The 20,423-nt window shown below is 43.7% G+C and overlaps 1 protein-coding gene and 1 long non-coding RNA gene across 5 annotated transcripts in view; both read left to right on the forward strand.

The window, feature by feature from the left end:
• Nucleotides 1-20,423, forward strand: part of NTNG2 (netrin G2) — a 130,838-nt gene that overhangs the window by 106,308 nt on the left and 4,107 nt on the right. For all 4 annotated transcript variants that reach the window (XM_040405933.1, XM_040405930.1, XM_040405931.1 and 1 more), the window contains 3 exons: nt 2,844-3,016; nt 4,790-4,813; nt 13,819-13,986. In XM_040405933.1, coding sequence (XP_040261867.1) covers nt 2,844-3,016; nt 4,790-4,813; nt 13,819-13,986 — 365 coding nt within the window. The remainder of the gene's footprint in view (nt 1-2,843; nt 3,017-4,789; nt 4,814-13,818; nt 13,987-20,423) is intronic.
• On the forward strand, nt 6,163-12,777 carry LOC120977808. Its single transcript, XR_005773967.1, has 3 exons — nt 6,163-6,913; nt 9,805-9,879; nt 12,122-12,777. It is a non-coding gene; the product is annotated as an uncharacterized LOC120977808 (long non-coding RNA).

The raw sequence follows: 20,423 nt of genomic DNA on the forward strand, positions 1-20,423 counted from the left end.
TAGAGGGAGCTCACTACATACAGATTATATAACCACCACTAGAAGGAGCTCACTACATACAGATTATACAGCCACCACTAGAGGGAGCTCACTACATACAGATTATACAGCCACCACTAGAGGGAGCTCACTATATGCAGATTATACAGCCACCACTAGAGGGAGCTCACTACATGCAGATTATACAGCCACCTAAATTCAATGGGAGCTGCATAAATTTGTGAGCTCCCCCTAGTGGCTGGTAGCTGCTCCAGCATTACTGTATTTTTTCCCAGGCATAGACACCCATTCATTTAATGACCCAGCTGTCCCCCTGGACAGAGGAGAGGCTCTATCATGTATATGATTACATATATTGCAGGCAGTACAGGCCGGGTATGGAGCTCACCTTTCAGGGCTTATTTTCATGCACACAGTGGTGTCCTCTTTAAGGATGGTGTCCTGAGGCGTTTTTTGTACAGAATAGTAAGCATGCCCTGTGCTCGCTCATGTGTGTCAGCGCCTGGTGTGGTGTGTGCACATATGTGCCTGTCATATAGTAGCCTTCCTGATTAAAGTGGCAGGTGCAGGACGCAGCCGTCCGTGGACATTAAATAATTCACATCCTCAGTGCCTCCTATGGAAGTAAAGAGGAAAGAAATGCAGATTGTGCTCCGCTGGATCGGAGAGGGGGGGGTGTATATATATATATATAAACTGCTGATCCCCGTCCTGCGCCGCATTCTTAACACCCGACAGCACATATCGGGCAATGGCGACATGACTGACAGATGGAGGAAATCTCCTGTATTAACTCCTCTCCTGAAATACTCTGCGCTGCCGTGGACGTCTCCAAAATTAGAACACTCCTTTGCTGGGGCTGTGGGGCACTCTGTGCACCCTACTCTTTCCATCAAGATCAGCACACCCATGAAATCCTGAAATACTTTGTCCTGCTGAGGACCCTGCTCCGTATATTTCTGACAGGTCTCCATTCCTCTCCTGACATGATGCCACTACCCCCATCATCCTGGTAACTTCTCATGGGCTGGGGGTTCCTCGTACCTTTAACCAGTTGATCGCCGACCCCCAGCAAATCTTATAAAATTTACATCTGAGCTCGGGGAGCTGTCATGGCTGATCAAACAGAAATTAGTAATTCCTGCGCCGTCTCCCTAACCCCTCGTTAATATATCATTTGGATGAGATTTCAAAGGATCCTTGGCAGAGACGAGCGGCTCTGTGTACGCAGGACGCGCTGCTATCCAGACCTTGGCCCAGGCTCCTTGTTAGAGCCACAGCTCCTGGGGCCACAACCAAAGTGACGTCATGTGTTGCCACCTGCTGGGAGGACACGGTACACATGAAAAAGCGATATGCAAATGTAGGTGTGTGCGGATGCCTATGCCTGGAGCCTATGGGGGCCCCAGATGTAGGGGCCCGCTGCCTACTGTAACTGTATAATATGTATGTAGTGAGCTCCCTCTAGTGGTGGCTGTATAATCTGTATGTAGTGAGCTCCCTTTAGTGGTGGCTGTATAATCTGTATGTAGTGAGCTCCCCCTAGTGGTGACTGTATAATCTGTATGTAGTGAGCTTCCTCTAGTGGTGGCTGTATAATCTGTATGCAGGGAGCTCCCTCTAGTGGTGGCTGTATAATCTGTATGTAGTGAGCTCCCTCTAGTGGTGGCTGTATAATCTGTATGTAGTGAGCTCCCTCTAGTGGTGGCTGTATAATCTGTATGTAGTGAGCTCCCTCTAGTGGTGGCTGTATAATCTGTATGTAGTGAGCTCCCTCTAGTGGTGACTGTATAATCTGTATGTAGTGAGCTCCCTCTAGTGGTGACTGTATAACCTGTATGTAGTGAGCTCCCTTTAGTGGTGGCTGTATAATCTGTATGTAGTGAGCTCCCTCTAGTGGTGGCTGTATAATCTGTATGTAGTGAGCTCCCTCTAGTGGTGACTGTATAATCTGTATGTAGTGAGCTCCCTCTAGTGGTGACTGTATAACCTGTATGTAGTGAGCTCCCTCTAGTGGTGGCTGTATAATCTGTATGTAGTGAGCTCCCTCTAGTAGTGGCTGTATAATCTGTATGTAGTGAGCTCCCTCTAGTGGTGGCTGTATAATCTGTATGTAGTGAGCTCCCTCTAGTGGTGGCTGTATAATCTGTATGTAGTGAGCTCCCTCTAGTGGTGGCTGTATATTCTGTATGTAGTGAGCTCCCTCTAGTGGTGGCTGTATAATCTGTATGTAGTGAGCTCCCTCTAGTGGTGGCTGTATAATCTGTATGTAGTGAGCTCCTTCTAGTGGTGGCTGTATGATCTGTATGTAGTGAGCTCCCTCTAGTGGTGGCTGTATAATCTGTATGTAGTGAGCTCCCTCTAGTGGTGGCTGTATAATCTGTATGTAGTGAGCTCCCTCTAGTGGTGACTGTATAATCTGTATGTAGTGAGCTCCCTCTAGTGGTGACTGTATAACCTGTATGTAGTGAGCTCCCTCTAGTGGTGGCTGTATAATCTGTATGTAGTGAGCTCCCCCTAGTGGTGACTGTATAATCGTTATGTAGTGAGCTCCCCCTAGTGGCGACTGTATAATCTGTATGTAGTGAGCTCCCCCTAGTGGTGGCTGTATAATCTGTATGTAGTGAGCTCCCCCTAGTGGCGACTGTATAATCTGTATGTAGTGAGCTCCCTCTAGTGGCAGCTGTTGCCAAATCATATGGTGCAACTGTCTCACACACTAGGCACTAGTCTTAAAGGGCCGGTCCTGCAGGAGACATTTTATGCGTGCATGTTGTGATCCCTGGAGCGCAGGTATCCCTTTAACATCAGCCAATCTTCACATGACTGTTCTCTGCCCACAGGTGTAAATGTAACCTTCATTCCAACGCATGCAACTTCCGAGAAGGGGCTCTTCAGTGCGAATGTGAGCACAACACCACCGGGCAAGACTGCGGCAGGTGCAAGAAGAGCTTCCGCAACCGATCCTGGCGAGCGGGTTCCTACACACCTCTGCCTCATGGATCTCCAAACTCATGTAAGTAAAATCCTCCTGCTTCAAGAGACTGACTGGAGCTCGCCTCCTTAAAGGGGCCTACAGGATTACAAACACCTGTCTGCTTTCCTCCTGGAACAGCGCCACCCTGGCCCACAGGTTGTGTGTGGTATTACACAGCGCAATGGTGGACATAACCTTTGGACAGGGTCTGCAAATATAGTGGCCATGCTTATCTAAAGATGTACAGCCTTTATGGCAACTATAGATGGTCCCTTCTCCCACCTGCCCACTGACCAGTGTAGACAGTTACGTTCTATGGCGCCATCTTTGCGCCACTAGACGGTCGGATCATCCGAGTCTGTTCGCTCCTGGGTCCTGTGTTCTCAGAGTTTTCCAGGGAGACAGTCCAGCCCCCCCCCCCCCCCCTCCGCTTTCACATCTGCACTTTAAATTGATCAAAGCGGCGAGCGCGCAGTGACTCGGGTGTCACCGGGACGAGGCGAGAAGGAGGATTTCAAAGAGAACACGCTTGTCAGCACTCCGTATCCCTTCAAAGGCGCTGACAAGGCCGGGTGTAGCGCACATTCTTGTTCTCCTCCGCTCTGCCCAGCACAACGAAAAATTCTGGGACTTTCAGGGGATATATCATTACTGCAACGCGCCAAATACCGCATATCACTGCGGTTTGTGCATTTGGCGCATCTTGCAGGACCCCTTTCTCTTTCTTTCACCATCTCTCGCTTTTTTTTTTTACCTTCACACCAATATTTTGCTCCAAAATAACGGTGCATTTTACGCCTCCTCTTTTTCAAAAACTGTCCGGTGAGGCGTAAAAAGTGTCTAAAACGCATACCTATCAATAGATCTGGCGCACATCATGGACAAAAGTTTTTTTTGCGCAATTTGAGCTAGAATGTCGTCATATTTTATCAATTCTTCACCATTTTCAAGTTCTCTGCTTGCTGTCAGTGAATGGGGGCAGTTCAATTACATGCAGAGGCTGCTATCTCTTTCCAGTGCGTAAGGTGAAAGCTGCGACAAACCATGTAGATTAGTTACAGGCTCCGCCCCAAACTTGCATCCCATGTCATTGTCCCAGCTGAGGGTTTGTTACAGTTGCGTCCAGTGTAGACAATCCCCACAGCAGTGCACATCTCTCTCCCTGTCCTGATAGTCTGCAGCACATGTTCTAGACTGGATACAACTGTAACAAACCCTCGGCAGTGCGAAGTGTTAGGTCTTATTTTTACGTCTCTGAATATAAAGAATGTTTCAATTCACTGGCAGCAAGCAGAGATGTTGGTGATGATGAATAGTAGCACAAAGTTAGAAAGTTACAGAATTCTATGTATTCACCTTTCTAGTGGTTGATGGGGGTGGGGGGTTGAGGCGCAGCGCACATGGTGTAACCATAGTAACGCCGCCGACCATTAATGCATCAGATTATAACTGCAGTGAGCGGGGGGGAAGCATCTGCCCATCCCCGATACATTGCGCTATACCTCGTGCAGGCTCTGCGGGGGCGGGGCTGACACAAGGATCCTCCTGGGCATTCTTTCATTTGGTCATGCTCCGCCCATCATTATACAATGTATCAGTTTGTATTTACATGTCTCCTGCCTTCTAATATACTTTGTTTCCATCAATTTTCAAAATCTCTGCCTGCTGCCAGTGAATGGACTGTGCTCAGATGCGTTTTATACAATTAACCAGAACTTTGTTCCAGTTTTATATGTGGGAAAGTTGTCGCCGTTCGGTTCAGTCTTCGGAGGTCGAGCAGCCCCCGACTAACGGCTTATTTTTCCCTTCTAGGTGCAGCGTCCGGTTCCTCGGGCAGTGAGTAGACCCCTCGTATTCCTGTCTTTTGTCCTCTCCACCTGCATCCCCCCCATCTCCCCTCCCTGCATCCTCATAGTACGTTGTGGCGTGCCCTCTCAGTCGTGGATGTGTGTGCGTGGTCCCCGTAGAGACTCAGAATTTGGGGAAATATCCCTTTTGTATACAATGAATATCATTTTTTTTTGGGGTATTTTAAAAAAGTACCTGAAGCTCAATGTTTAATTTACTGCAACCGAGACCTTGTGTGTCAGCAGCGCCACCTCATGGCGGCATGAAGGACGTGCAGGTGTATAAATCTTACACGTCCTGTCGTCTTCTCTACTTTATTCTGTGCAGGTGAATGCAGCTATTATTCCCTGTTATCAGCCCTTACTGAAGTGACTGGGAGACCTCAAGACTATGGGGCGTCATGGAAATTTTTGATCCGCAGGGGTCACAGGACACAGACTTTCCCCCCCAGTGATAACCTGTCAGCAGTTGTTTAAGGATGAACCTTTCCTTTAAGATCTTCCAAGCCTAGCTCTACTTTCCATCTGTGTCTACTCCTGTCACATCCAGAGCTGCACTCGGATCCATGCTGGCAGACAAACCCCTAATACATACGAGCTCAGTGCATCACGGATTTCACAAGGCAGTGCACCAACAATAGGAACTAGCAGAGGTCAGCAGCTTCGGATGTGATCGGAGTAGGAGACCTGATGTGCTCTGCGTATCCACACACATGTAAAGCATACAATGGCTAAACCGGAGGCGGCGAGGATTGCAGACCCTCCAGGCGCCAGGATGAGGAGCTGTGCAGACATTGGTAACACGTGGTGAATGGACATTTTGTCTTTGTGTCTCACTAGTGTCAGACACTGCGAGGCCCGAGGTCACCACAGCCAGACAAGCGCGTGCAACCGACCCAAAAACTTCTCCCACAACCCTCGTGTCCATCACTGCCGCAGGTTGGTGACTTACCGTAGAGCAAATGTCACTCCCTCCCCCTCCCCTCTCCATAGCAAGTCGATGGCCCAGACCTGCTGCTACTGCGTTCCTGGAAGCTGGGAGGGTGTCCAGGACATGCACTAGGGTCCACCCCTGACCCGATACAGAATATGAGGCTACATAATGTCATAATTAAACGCGTGGCCGTGGCCTACCTGCTGATGGTTTCCTGTACACTCCAGAGGAGATCGAGCCGGTGGAGGGATTCTTACAGGCAATGCTTTATGGGACACATACGCCAATTAGCTCTCCTCCAGAATCGCCTCTCTAGCGCCACCTATAGGTACCTACCCTTCCTTCTAGGCATGTGAAAAACTAGATGGGGCTAAGGGTTAAAATTACCCCCCTAAAACCTGGGGTGCTCCAGACTGCACCCAGAATTTTGGTTGGGGAATTGCGATTTATCCGAGCCCTTTTCCCGGGTATTAAAACGCTATAAATCTGCAGGCGGTCGCGCCGCTGCTGTTCTATTACACGTCCTGTCTGCGCACGAGTGAATTACAAAGCAATTCATCAGCGGGTGAAGGAGCCGGCGCCGGCACAAATCCCGCACTCATCCGCCGCGGCAGAAAGCAGGGATTGTGTAATCAGCGGGGGGGGGGAGCAGGCTGCAGCCTAAAGGGGAACTCCACCAACCAACCAAATAGTCAAGGCCTAATAGGGCGTGATCTGCTGATCCAGCCGGTTATTTGCCTAGAAATACGGAACACGCATTGAACAGATTGGACCATTTTGGCTCCTTCCCTGTCTCTACTCCCTGCTCAAGCTGCGTCAAATTTATAAAGGGACAGACATAGCTTTAATAAACGCCACAAATACCTCTGCTTTTTACCAAGACGTTGTAACACATTGATACATGACCCCCCCCAATTCTGCATTCATTTGTAGATGATGGGAGTAGTACCTCTGCCTAGAAGCCAAAGTAGACGTTTCCCCTTTAAGTATTTGGTCTGACGGTCTGTTTCTTTGATCTATGATGACATCAGAGGATCCCGTCCTGCAGCCGTCATCGCCTGGCGCCAGCCTGGAAGACACGGAAGAGGACGCAGGTACCACCCAGCCGACGGGGGCGAGATGTAGAGTAGACCCGTAGTTCTCGTGCCTGTGAAGGTGATTGCTAGTGGAGCGATTGTAGTTCCGTAATGATAAGTCCCGATAATCTCTAATAGACCTTGTGCGTAAGTTTGTCACCATTTTCAAGATCTCTGCTTGTTGTTGATTGGAGGCATTGATTATTCACATGCAGAGGCTGGAAACCTATCGCACCTGACTCGCACAGCTGCGGAGGCTGTCGCAATGTTTCACTGCAGGTAAGGACAGCCATGGGTCAGGATGGCTCTGCAGTCTGTGAAAGTAAGCAAGATTTTTCATTCACTGATAGCAGAGATCTTGAAAAAGTTGAATCTGTTAGAAAGTGTATGTCATTTCAAGGCCACGGCGTGCGCACTACAGGCTAAACTTTTGCAATATCTAAGACCCTGTGCCTGAAACAACCTGTCAAAGACTCAGCAACACACCAGACCGGCGGCCAGTGACCGCACATTGCTGATGGTTTCCCTGTGTAATAAGAGCAGCGGTGTGTTTCAGAGTTTGCAGCAGTCTGTTTCAGGCAGAGGTCTCCTTTACACCAGTCTGTCTAGTGTTAAAGTGGATTCCCCTTTAACCCTAACCCGAGATTCTCCTGTTGCCAGTGCACACAAGCTCCTCTGTTGCGGCCCCCCTCCAGGTGGGCTCCCCTCCCTCCAGGACATACCACCACCACCATATAGAAGGTAGGTTCTGGCCCCCGCTATAGTGGACTCCACTGCCTTAGATAGGCCGCAGCTTGTAGAGCTCACAGACCACTGAACACCGTGGAAATCGACAAAGAGGAGATTACCGGCCCCCCAAATACTTTGCTAGTTACTATGGATGTAGGGCACTTTACAAAGCCCCATAGCTCTTCACTTTCGTAGTTAAGGGGGATCCCAACTCCTGGACCCCAAGTGGTATTGCTTTTCTACAATTTGCTAACATGAGTTTACTTGCCATAGAGACTGACCATGCCCATGAGTGAGCCCGGCCCTGATCTGCTTCCCGTCACACAGTCCATGTTTGCCTGTAGCCACCACTTGGGGGAGCTCACTGCATACAGATTTTAACAGCTGCCATTGTATTCTACCCTAGCTGTATTAATCCTTGCAATGAGCTCCCTCTAGTGGTAGCTGTATAATCTGTATGTAGTGAGCTCCCTCTAGTGGTGACTGTATAATCTGTATGTAGTGAGCTCCGTCTAGTGGTGACTGTATAACCTGTATGTAGTGAGCTCCCTCTAGTGGTGGCTCTATAATCTGTATATAGTGAGCTCCCTCTAGTGGTGACTGTATAATCTGTATGTAGTGAGCTCCCCCTAGTGGTGTCTGTATAATCTGTATGTAGTGAGCTCCCCCTAGTGGTGACTGTATAATCTGTATGTAGTGAGCTCCCTCTAGTGGTGGCTGTATAATCTGTATGTAGTGAGCTCCCTCTAGTGGTGGCTCTATAATCTGTATATAATGAGCTCCCCCTAGTGGTGACTCTATAATCTGCATGCAGTGAGCTCCCTCTAGTAGTGGCTGTATAATCTGTATGTAGTGAGCTCCCTCTAGTGGTGACTCTATAATCTGTATGTAGTGAGCTCCCTCTAGTGGTGGCTGTATAATCTGTATGTAGTGAGCTCGCTCTAGTGGTGGCTGTATAATCTGTATGTAGTGAGCTCCCCCTAGTGGTGGCTGTATAATCAGTATGCAGTGAGCTCCACCTAGTGGTGGCTGTATAATCTGTATGTAGTGATCTCCCTCTAGTGGTGGCTGTATAATCTGTATGTAGTTAGCTCCCTGTAGTGGTGGCTGTATAATCTGTATGTAGTGAGCTCTCCCTATTGGTGGCTGTATAATCTGTATGTAGTGAGCTCCACATAGTGGTGGCTGTATAATCTGTATGTAGTGAGCTCCCTCTAGTGGTGGCTGTATAATCTGTATGTAGTGAGCTCCCTCTAGTGGTGGCTGTATAATCTGTATGCAGTGAGCTCCCTCTAGTGGTGGCTGTATAATCTGTATGTAGTGAGCTCCCTCTAGTGGAGGCTGTATTATCTGTAGGTAGTGAGCTCCCCCTAGTGGTGGCTGTATAATCTGTATGTAGTGAGCTCCCTCTAGTGGTGGCTGTATAATCTGTATGTAGTGAGCTCCCTCTAGTGGTGGCTGTATAATCTGTATGTAGTGAGCTCCCTCTAGTGGTGGCTGTATAATCTGTATGTAGTAAGCTCCCTCTAGTGGTAGCTGTATAATCTGTATGTAGTGAGCTCCCTCTAGTGGAGGCTGTATTATCTGTAGGTAGTGAGCTCCCCCTAGTGGTGGCTGTATAATCTGTATGTAGTGAGCTCCCTCTAGTGGTGGCTGTATAATCTGTATATAGTGAGCTCCCTCTAGTGGTGGCTGTATAATCTGTATGTAGTGAGCTACCCCTAGTGGTGGCTGTATAATCTGTATGTAGTGAGCTCCCTCTAGTGGCGGCTGTATAATCTGTATGTAGTGAGCTCCCTCTAGTGGTGGCTGTATAATCTGTATGTAGTGAGCTCCCTCTAGTGGTGGCTGTATAATCTGTATGTAGTGAGCTCCCTCTAGTGGTGGCTGTATATTCTGTACGTACTGAGCTCCCCCTAGTGGTGGCTGAATTATATCAATTATCTATTTGTGTGAAGAGAAGCAGAAGGTTTGGAGCTCTGTATCTACGACCCTTATAACAATATATTATAAAATTATTATTGGGGCTCTGATAGCGAGTATGCGGACTGCTACAGACCCCCATTTTTTAATAACCCTCTAGAGCAGAAGAATATGCACCTAACATGCATTGCCCTCTGTAATTCTGTCAGCCGCTCGCTGCTCTTTCACCCCCGCTCTCGGCTAGTTCTAGGAGGCCACGCCGCTCTCTGTCCTTCTGGAAAAGCCGTAGATCTCATGGTCTAATCTGTTTGTTTGAAGCACCCTGGATTTCTCCGACTCCTCCATTGCTAGAACCTAAGCTACAGCGTCAGGAACATCCAGAAAGAATACGAGGTACGTCCCTGGCTAATATACAACTGTCCCATATGGCGGTGACAGTCCTATGCGGTGTGTTACAAGGAAGGACAGCGGAGAGATAGGAACCAGCCATAGATCTGACAACTTCTTTAAAGAATACGGACACCTTCAGTGGTATTTCTTATTATTGCATTTTACTTATTTTGGGCTAAAAATATTTTTTTCAGTTGGCCTTTATTAAAAATGTTCAGCCATTTCTAAGACACAGGGGTTAAAAAGTCTGTGTGTAAGCTGTCAGTTTCTGTTTTCTTGTAATACCGTCATCTAACAGCTCATGTGTATCTCTGATTTCCTGACCTCATAAACACTCATTATAGCTCAATTTTTATCAAACTGATGTGTTTATGGAGTCAGGAGTCAGGAGATAGAGCTACACATGAGCCGTTAGATGATGGGATTCAAAGAAAACAGAAAGGGACAGCTTGCAAACAGATTGATTTTTTAACCCCTGTAACTCAGAAACGGCTGAACATTTTTAATAAAGACCAATTAAAAATGTATTTTTAATCCAAAATGAGTAAATCGAAACCATAAAGAAAGAAATTGCCCCCAGATGTCTATAGCCTTTAAATATTCACCCCCTACATATGACCCCTGTAAAGTCAGTAAAGACCTATAGATACATTTAATCTGAGGCTTTGCTATACTGTAGCGAATGCCAATTAGATATCACTAGGGAGACATTGCCTGGCAAGGATGGCGTTAAATAAAACTCTCCAGCCTTGAAGATTATATTTAGACATACGATTAGAGCAAATCCTCCAGAAAAGGAAAAGCAGTAAAGTCACGGCAGACGTGCGGCTCCACGAAGCCAGCGCTGTCTGTCAGGTGTAGACAGAGGCTCGTGTATTAGACAAGTGACTGCACAGCAGCTCCCAGAACTTCTAGGAACGGATTTACATCTTGCATAATACAGAACGGGCAATGTAAAGCAGCCGCCACTAGGGGGAGCGCACTGCACACTGGTGTCAATGTATCTGCAGGAAGCTCTTCGGCTCCCTCTAGTGGTGACTGCAGGCAGCTGCGATTTTTATCATTTCACTCTAGGTCCTTGCTGAGGATTCGGAGATCTGTATCAGAAAATCCTGAGCTCCATTCAAGACTGGGCATCCCAGCATCAGATTGCCCATAGTAATCTATGGACTGGTCTCTAGAGGGGGACACACTGGTGTCGACCTCTTCTGGATGGTGCCCCCAGCACCGCAGATGATGTTCCATATGGGAGGACTGGCACTTCCGTTCCCCATATCGGTGATGGAGCCGCAGCCACTTGAGCAATTTCTAGTCTATTGCATAGGATATTAGTAAAAACGATTGCATGACGGACACGAGTGGCAATCGCCTGACAAGCGCTCGCTGCCCATCTCTCATTCTCTCTCATCACGACTGATCAAACGCTGCATCAGACAGTGCAGGGTTGGGGGGCACTGTCACCATGGTAACAGGACTATTGCCCCGAGCTACCGCCACCTGTCCTACGGAATTCAGTAGCCCCAGGTTCTATGGATGTTCAGAGGCGAACGCTTTATAGTCGAAATTATCCCGGTGCCACGTTACAAGCGGTGCCCACGACTCTCTTAACCCCTCGGCTGTCAGACCAGTAGATTACGTCTGGCCCTGTCACTAATGCTAATTAATAGACGCCGCAGCCCGGTCGCTTCGGTTTTTTGCAGACATTTTTATACGTTGAACAGGTAGTCCGCAACCTGTAGCTCTCCAGCCATTGGAAAAACTACTACTCCCAGCATGCTGACTCCAAAGCTTCAGCCATCAGGCAGCCGAAGCCACCCACTGTCACTGACAGCTGGACTGACAACTCCAGCCCTGAGACAGAAATGTGCACAGAATGGTTGTCAGCTCCCAGAAGGGAGTTGTGTCTTTCTTAGATGATATTGCAAAGCATCATGGTCCAGAAATTAAAGGGCGTTATCTAATCAAGTTGTAATCATTGTATGAAAAGTTCTCTGCTTGCTGCCAGTGAATGGAAACATTCACTACTTGCGTGTCCCATTCACACAGGAGCAGAAATCAGAGTGCAGCAGGACATTATCAGGACAGGTCTGTATTCACAAACAGCAAGCAGAAGCCATGGCTGTAAAACAATGATTCATTCTTATTTACATAGGACTGCAAATCCCCTATCAGTGTATAGATCTGTCACCTGTAGATGCTCCCTGAGGCTCCACCATCTTTGACTTACTGCATTTATAACACACAGCTAACCCGCCGATCCACAGAGAGCCATCATCGCCCGCCAAGAAACGCCCGAAAACAGGTATCGTGACCCCGCAGGAGCCCGACAGATAGGCGTGTTGTGTTACGTGATGTGGACGCGCCCCTAGTGATTAGCATAGCGCAATAATCGTATCTGATTTCTCCATATTTAAGAGTCCTCCAAGGTCCTCCTTCGCCCTGAACCAACGCCGGCCTACGTCACCGTCACCTTCAAGAGACCAAAAGGTACCAATCAGACCAAAGTCTGTCCTGGGAAGGAGACCCCATTGGGGCATATGCAGGTGCCCCATAGTTTTACATGGAGCAGGGCACATCTGTGGAGGCTCGTTGGTGGCCCCTCACAGTGAATTACTGGGGGTCTCGTCACTGGTTCTTTCCATTACTAACCCTAACCCTTTCTGGACATTTTAACATGGAGTTTACCGGGGGACCTGCATCATGATGTTGCCCCTCCAAGAACCTCGATGCTTGAGAAGATCCAGGCGGTCTTTGAGCCGTGTAACAAGTGATCTCCAGGATGTTACCCCTGGATCCACACGATGAGTTCTCCATCATGGGGGGAAAAACCTGGCATGGAGCCCACATAATCCATTCCTGGTTTCTTCCTCCAACATTATGTCCTACATGGTGACAAGCCATCCGTGAACCTTAACCGGGTCTCCACCACCATCCTTGAGCTGGACATAGATTAATGTCAGCATCATAAGATGAGAGAAAGGAGGGTCGGCACATTGACTTTGAATACCTGACCTGGTTCGTGGAAGATAAGGCGCTGGCAGAAGTATCTGGCAGCGACTTGTTCCCCTCTCCCGATTGAAAACACATGCACACTTGACGGTGAAGCATGCATGTGTATGGAAGGGTCAAACGAGCATTTGGTTGACATTCATCGAAGGTGTGTGGCCAGCTTTACTGTCTCTGGCACCTGAGCCTGGAAGTCCTAATGGTCGGTATGACCACCAGCCCTTTGGAGGCCTCTTGGGAAGTCCTTCAGAGTCTAGAGAGGGGATTTAACTGTTGGTGGTGTCTCCTAAAGTCCCCTATGGGCACTGATCTCAGGTAGACCAACCGCAGCCTGGGAGGCCTTGTCCTGCGTCCATGTACCCTACACTGAGACGGAAGAAGAAGACTCCATAAAATGCCGGCCCTGTCTGTGATGCCGATGATATTTGGGGGTATGATTCTGTGAGTGGTTGTCTGAATGTGATGGACTTTCAGTGTCCTTGTCCCATGTGTCACCTCATCAGACATCAGCATGACTTCTCCTCACCGTGCACGTAACTTGCGCATATTCCTGTTGACTCCTCATGACTTTGGGATGTCCCTCCGAGACATGGATCAGAATTATCCCTGTGATGTAGACGTTGCCCTCAGCTCCTGCCCCGAGGCCAAGCTGCAGGGAGATTGACACTTACATGTGAGGTTTGATTAAATCCGGTAACAACGTCCGTGGCCCCCGGCAAGGTCACGGATCTGACGCCGTCCGCTCTGCATAGAACGAGGCAGTAAATCCGGCAAGAACCAGATTAGATTTGCTGACAGCCCGTAGGGTGGTCCACAGAGGGGCAAGTACCTGGCTTTGGCTGATCCATGGGGTGGATTAGGTGATGGGACATCCCTGGTTACTGAGGAGTCAGGTGCTTCTTTACTGGTTCTCACTGGTTTTCTCTCCTTTTCCAGACTGTGAATGTTATGGACACTCCAACCGGTGCAGTTTTATCGACTTTCTGAATGTGGTCACTTGCGTCAGCTGCAAGCACAATACTCGGGGACAGCACTGCCAGCACTGCCGCCTCGGCTTCTACCGCAACGTGTCTGCCGAGCTGGAAGACGAGAATGTCTGCATACGTGAGTTATCCTGAGCAAGACGGTGGGCTCTACTGGAAGGACCTTGTACGGCCAACACCCCCAACCATCTGTCAGCTGTGGGGGAGCAGTGGCTTGTGGAAGAGAGGTTCCACAACAATTAGACATCAGCCGTAGCGTGCCATGCAAATCCCCCCCCAAACCTATGGCAAAGAATCACATCATCTTGTGCAGCAATTCTATGACGGAATGCGTAATAGAATGCCTTTATAAGCATTCCGTTATTCATTCCGTTACAATAGACGTCTATGGGCTGCAAAAGAGATCCGTCCCGTTTCCGTTAGGCAGGAGAGGACTCAGGATCAGGAGAGGACTTCCCTGCATAATGGAAAGGGGACGGATCCGTTATGCAGCCCATAGACTTCTATTATGATGGAATGCCTCTAAAGCAGGGATGGCCCACCCGCGGCTCTCCAGCTGTTGCAAAACTACAACTCCCAGCATGCCCAGACTGTCTACAACTATCAGCCTACAGCAGGGTATGGTGGGAATATGGTGGGATCTGGAGAGCCGCTCTAAAGGCATTCCCTTATGCATTCCGTCATAGAATTGCGTTATGATCCGTGGTAACGGAATCCATAACGCAATTCACCTTTTACCACCAAATGAAGTGGGAACGAATTTCAAAATAAGAGGTAACTTCTGGTATCTCCACTGAACCTAAAGTAGCCACAGAACTTGACATCCTAGAGCGGCGGTCAGCTGCTGTGAAACTACAACTCCCAGCATGCTCAGCTGTTACTCTAACTCCCATAGAAGTGAATGAAGCACTCTGGGAGTTGTCGTTTCTGAACAGCTGGAGGTTGCTAATTCCTGTTCTAGAGGGTCTGCTAATAGGGGTCTAAGTCTTACCTTGCCCCTTATATACGAGATGTAATTGGGCACCTCTGCCTTGTAAGTCGCATTCAGACACGATTCTGCTTGTATCACCCTTCATCCTTTTCACCCTGCATTATAAATGCTTATAGGAAAGCAGAATTCAGTTTCGCCTTGAAGTCTCCCTTCTACAGCTTGTGTCAGGATGAAATGTCAGACGTTCCTGTGCCCCCCTCCCTTTTCCGGATCTACCCCTCTTCTCGTTCCCTCACTTCCAATTAATGTCCCTTCTGCAGCAGGAGAGAATAATTCACTCACATCTGTATAAAGAACAGCCATAAACACATTAGAGCGCCTGCACCGAGCTGTGACTGCGGAGATGCGCTGCTGAGTAATGGCCTGCAAGGCTGCGGTAATTTGATTACAATGAACAGTAGAGCGTCTGAGCGCAGGAGAGCACTCGAGTGGATCACAATATTCCAGCTATATATTATCCTGACTCTTAACAAACTCCTAACAGCAGAAGAGGCTGCTCACCCATAAAGAGTAACACAATTACCTGTAAATAAAGTGCCTATTGTCATCTGCTGCCCTGTAATGACTGCCACGTCACCACCAGGTGGCACTGTGCAGGTTCTCAGGCTGAAAGAGCAAGAACGTAACAATAACCTAAATGCAAAAAGATTTAACCAATTATAATTATATCCCCAGCCCAAAATAAACTATATTTCATACGACAATTTTTCATAAATCCCTTGATTTTTATATTCTAGTCCATCCCGTCATACATCATGACAAAGCACAAAATATAAGAATATACCTAATATAATACTGCTCCTATGTACAAGAATATAACTACTATAATACTGCCTACTATGTACAGGAATATAACTACTATAATACTGCCTCCTATGTACAAGAATATAACTACTATAACACTGCTCCTATGTACAAGAATATAACTACTATAATACTGCTCCTATGTACAAGAATATAACTACTATAATACTGCTCCTATGTACAAGATTATATCTACTATAATACTGCCTCCTATGTACAAGAATATAACTACTATAATACTGCCTCCTATGTACAAGAATATAACTACTATAATACTGCTCCTATATACAAGAATATAACTACTATAATACTGACTCCTATGTACAAGAATATAACTACTATAATACTGCTCCTATGTACAAGACTATAACTACTATAATACTGACTCCTATATACAAGAATATAACTACTATAATACTGACTCCTATGTACAAGAATATAACTACTATAATACTGCCTCCTATGTACAAGAATATAACTACTATAATACTGCTTCTATGTACAAGAATATAACTACTATAATACTCTTATGTACAAGAATATAACTACTATAATACTGCTCCTATGTACAAGAATATAACTACTATAATACTGACTCCTATATACAAGAATATAACTACTATAATACTGACTCCTATGTACAAGAATATAACTACTATAATACTGCCTCCTATGTACAAGAATATAACTACTATAATACTGCTTCTATGTACAAGAATATAACTACTATAATACTCTTATGTACAAGAATATAACTACTATAATACTGCTCCTATGTACAAGAATATAACTACTATAATACCGCTCCTATGTACAAGAATATAACTACTATAATACTGCTCCTATGTACAAGAATATAACTACTATAACACTGCTCCTATGTACAAGAATATAACTACTATAATACTGCTCCTATGTACAAGAATATAACTACTATAATACTGCTCCTATGTACAAGATTATATCTACTATAATACTGCCTCCTATGTACAAGAATATAACTACTATAATACTCCTCCTATGTACAAGAATATAACTACTATAATACTGCCTCCTATGTACAAGAATATAACTACTATAATACTGCTCCTATGTACAAGAATATAACTACTATAATACTGCTCCTATATACAAGAATATAACTACTATAATACTGACTCCTATGTACAAGAATATAACTACTATAATACTGCCTCCTATGTACAAGAATATAACTACTATAATACTGCTTCTATGTACAAGAATATAACTACTATAATACTCTTATGTACAAGAATATAACTACTATAATACTGCTCCTATGTACAAGAATATAACTACTATAATACCGCTCCTATGTACAAGAATATAACTACTATAATACTGCTCCTATGTACAAGAATATAACTACTATAATACTGCTCCTATGTACAAGAATATAACTACTATAATACCGCTCCTATGTACAAGAATATAACTACTATAATACTGCTCCTATGTACAAGAATATAACTACTATAATACTGCTCCTATGTACAAGAATATAACTACTATAATACTGCCTCCTATGTACAAGAATATAACTACTATAATACTGCCTCCTATGTACAAGAATATAACTACTATAATACTGCTCCTATGTACAAGAATATAACTACTATAATACTGCTCCTATGTACAAGAATATAACTGCTATAATACTGCCTCCTATGTACAAGAATATAACTACTATAATACTGCTCCTATGTACAAGAATATAACTACTATAATACTGCCTCCTATGTACAAGAATATAACTACTATAATACTGCTCCTATGTACAAGAATATAACTACTATAATACTGCTCCTATGTACAAGAATATAACTACTATAATACTGCCTCCTATGTACAAGAATATAACTACTATAATACTGCTCCTATGTACAAGAATATAACTACTATAATACTGCTCCTATGTACAAGAATATAACTACTATAATACTGCCTCCTATGTACAGGAATATAACTACTATAATACTGCTCCTATGTACAAGAATATAACTACTATAATACCGCTCCTATGTACAGGAATATAACTGCTATAGTACTGCCTCCTATGTACAAGAATATAACTACTATAATACTGCCTCCTATGTACAAGAATATAACTACTATAATACTGCTCCTATGTACAAGAATATAACTACTATAATACTGCTCCTATGTACAAGAATATAACTACTATAATACTGCTCCTATATACAAGAATATAACTACTATAATACTGCTCCTATGTACAAGAATATAACTACTATAATACTGCCTACTATGTACAGGAATATAACTACTATAATACTGCCTCCTATGTACAAGAATATAACTACTATAACACTGCTCCTATGTACAAGAATATAACTACTATAATACTGCTCCTATGTACAAGAATATAACTACTATAATACTGCTCCTATGTACAAGATTATATCTACTATAATACTGCCTCCTATGTACAAGAATATAACTACTATAATACTCCTCCTATGTACAAGAATATAACTACTATAATACTGCCTCCTATGTACAAGAATATAACTACTATAATACTGCTCCTATGTACAAGAATATAACTACTATAATACTGCTCCTATATACAAGAATATAACTACTATAATACTGACTCCTATGTACAAGAATATAACTACTATAATACTGCTCCTATGTACAAGACTATAACTACTATAATACTGACTCCTATATACAAGAATATAACTACTATAATACTGACTCCTATGTACAAGAATATAACTACTATAATACTGCCTCCTATGTACAAGAATATAACTACTATAATACTGCTTCTATGTACAAGAATATAACTACTATAATACTCTTATGTACAAGAATATAACTACTATAATACTGCTCCTATGTACAAGAATATAACTACTATAATACTGACTCCTATATACAAGAATATAACTACTATAATACTGACTCCTATGTACAAGAATATAACTACTATAATACTGCCTCCTATGTACAAGAATATAACTACTATAATACTGCTTCTATGTACAAGAATATAACTACTATAATACTCTTATGTACAAGAATATAACTACTATAATACTGCTCCTATGTACAAGAATATAACTACTATAATACCGCTCCTATGTACAAGAATATAACTACTATAATACTGCTCCTATGTACAAGAATATAACTACTATAACACTGCTCCTATGTACAAGAATATAACTACTATAATACTGCTCCTATGTACAAGAATATAACTACTATAATACTGCTCCTATGTACAAGATTATATCTACTATAATACTGCCTCCTATGTACAAGAATATAACTACTATAATACTCCTCCTATGTACAAGAATATAACTACTATAATACTGCCTCCTATGTACAAGAATATAACTACTATAATACTGCTCCTATGTACAAGAATATAACTACTATAATACTGCTCCTATATACAAGAATATAACTACTATAATACTGACTCCTATGTACAAGAATATAACTACTATAATACTGCCTCCTATGTACAAGAATATAACTACTATAATACTGCTTCTATGTACAAGAATATAACTACTATAATACTCTTATGTACAAGAATATAACTACTATAATACTGCTCCTATGTACAAGAATATAACTACTATAATACCGCTCCTATGTACAAGAATATAACTACTATAATACTGCTCCTATGTACAAGAATATAACTACTATAATACTGCTCCTATGTACAAGAATATAACTACTATAATACCGCTCCTATGTACAAGAATATAACTACTATAATACTGCTCCTATGTACAAGAATATAACTACTATAATACTGCTCCTATGTACAAGAATATAACTACTATAATACTGCCTCCTATGTACAAGAATATAACTACTATAATACTGCCTCCTATGTACAAGAATATAACTACTATAATACTGCTCCTATGTACAAGAATATAACTACTATAATACTGCTCCTATGTACAAGAATATAACTGCTATAATACTGCCTCCTATGTACAAGAATATAACTACTATAATACTGCTCCTATGTACAAGAATATAACTACTATAATACTGCCTCCTATGTACAAGAATATAACTACTATAATACTGCTCCTATGTACAAGAATATAACTACTATAATACTGCTCCTATGTACAAGAATATAACTACTATAATACTGCCTCCTATGTACAAGAATATAACTACTATAATACTGCTCCTATGTACAAGAATATAACTACTATAATACTGCTCCTATGTACAAGAATATAACTACTATAATACTGCCTCCTATGTACAGGAATATAACTACTATAATACTGCTCCTATGTACAAGAATATAACTACTATAATACCGCTCCTATGTACAGGAATATAACTGCTATAGTACTGCCTCCTATGTACAAGAATATAACTACTATAATACTGCCTCCTATGTACAAGAATATAACTACTATAATACTGCTCCTATGTACAAGAATATAACTACTATAATACTGCTCCTATGTACAAGAATATAACTACTATAATACTGCTCCTATATACAAGAATATAACTACTATAATACTGCTCCTATGTACAAGAATATAACTACTATAATACTGCCTACTATGTACAGGAATATAACTACTATAATACTGCCTCCTATGTACAAGAATATAACTACTATAATACTGCTCCTATGTACAAGAATATAACTACTATAATACTGCCCCCTATGTACAAGAATATAACTACTATAATACTGCTCCTATGTACAG

Source organism: Bufo bufo, chromosome 8, assembly GCF_905171765.1.
Source record: "Bufo bufo chromosome 8, aBufBuf1.1, whole genome shotgun sequence".
Classification (NCBI taxonomy): domain Eukaryota; kingdom Metazoa; phylum Chordata; class Amphibia; order Anura; family Bufonidae; genus Bufo; species Bufo bufo.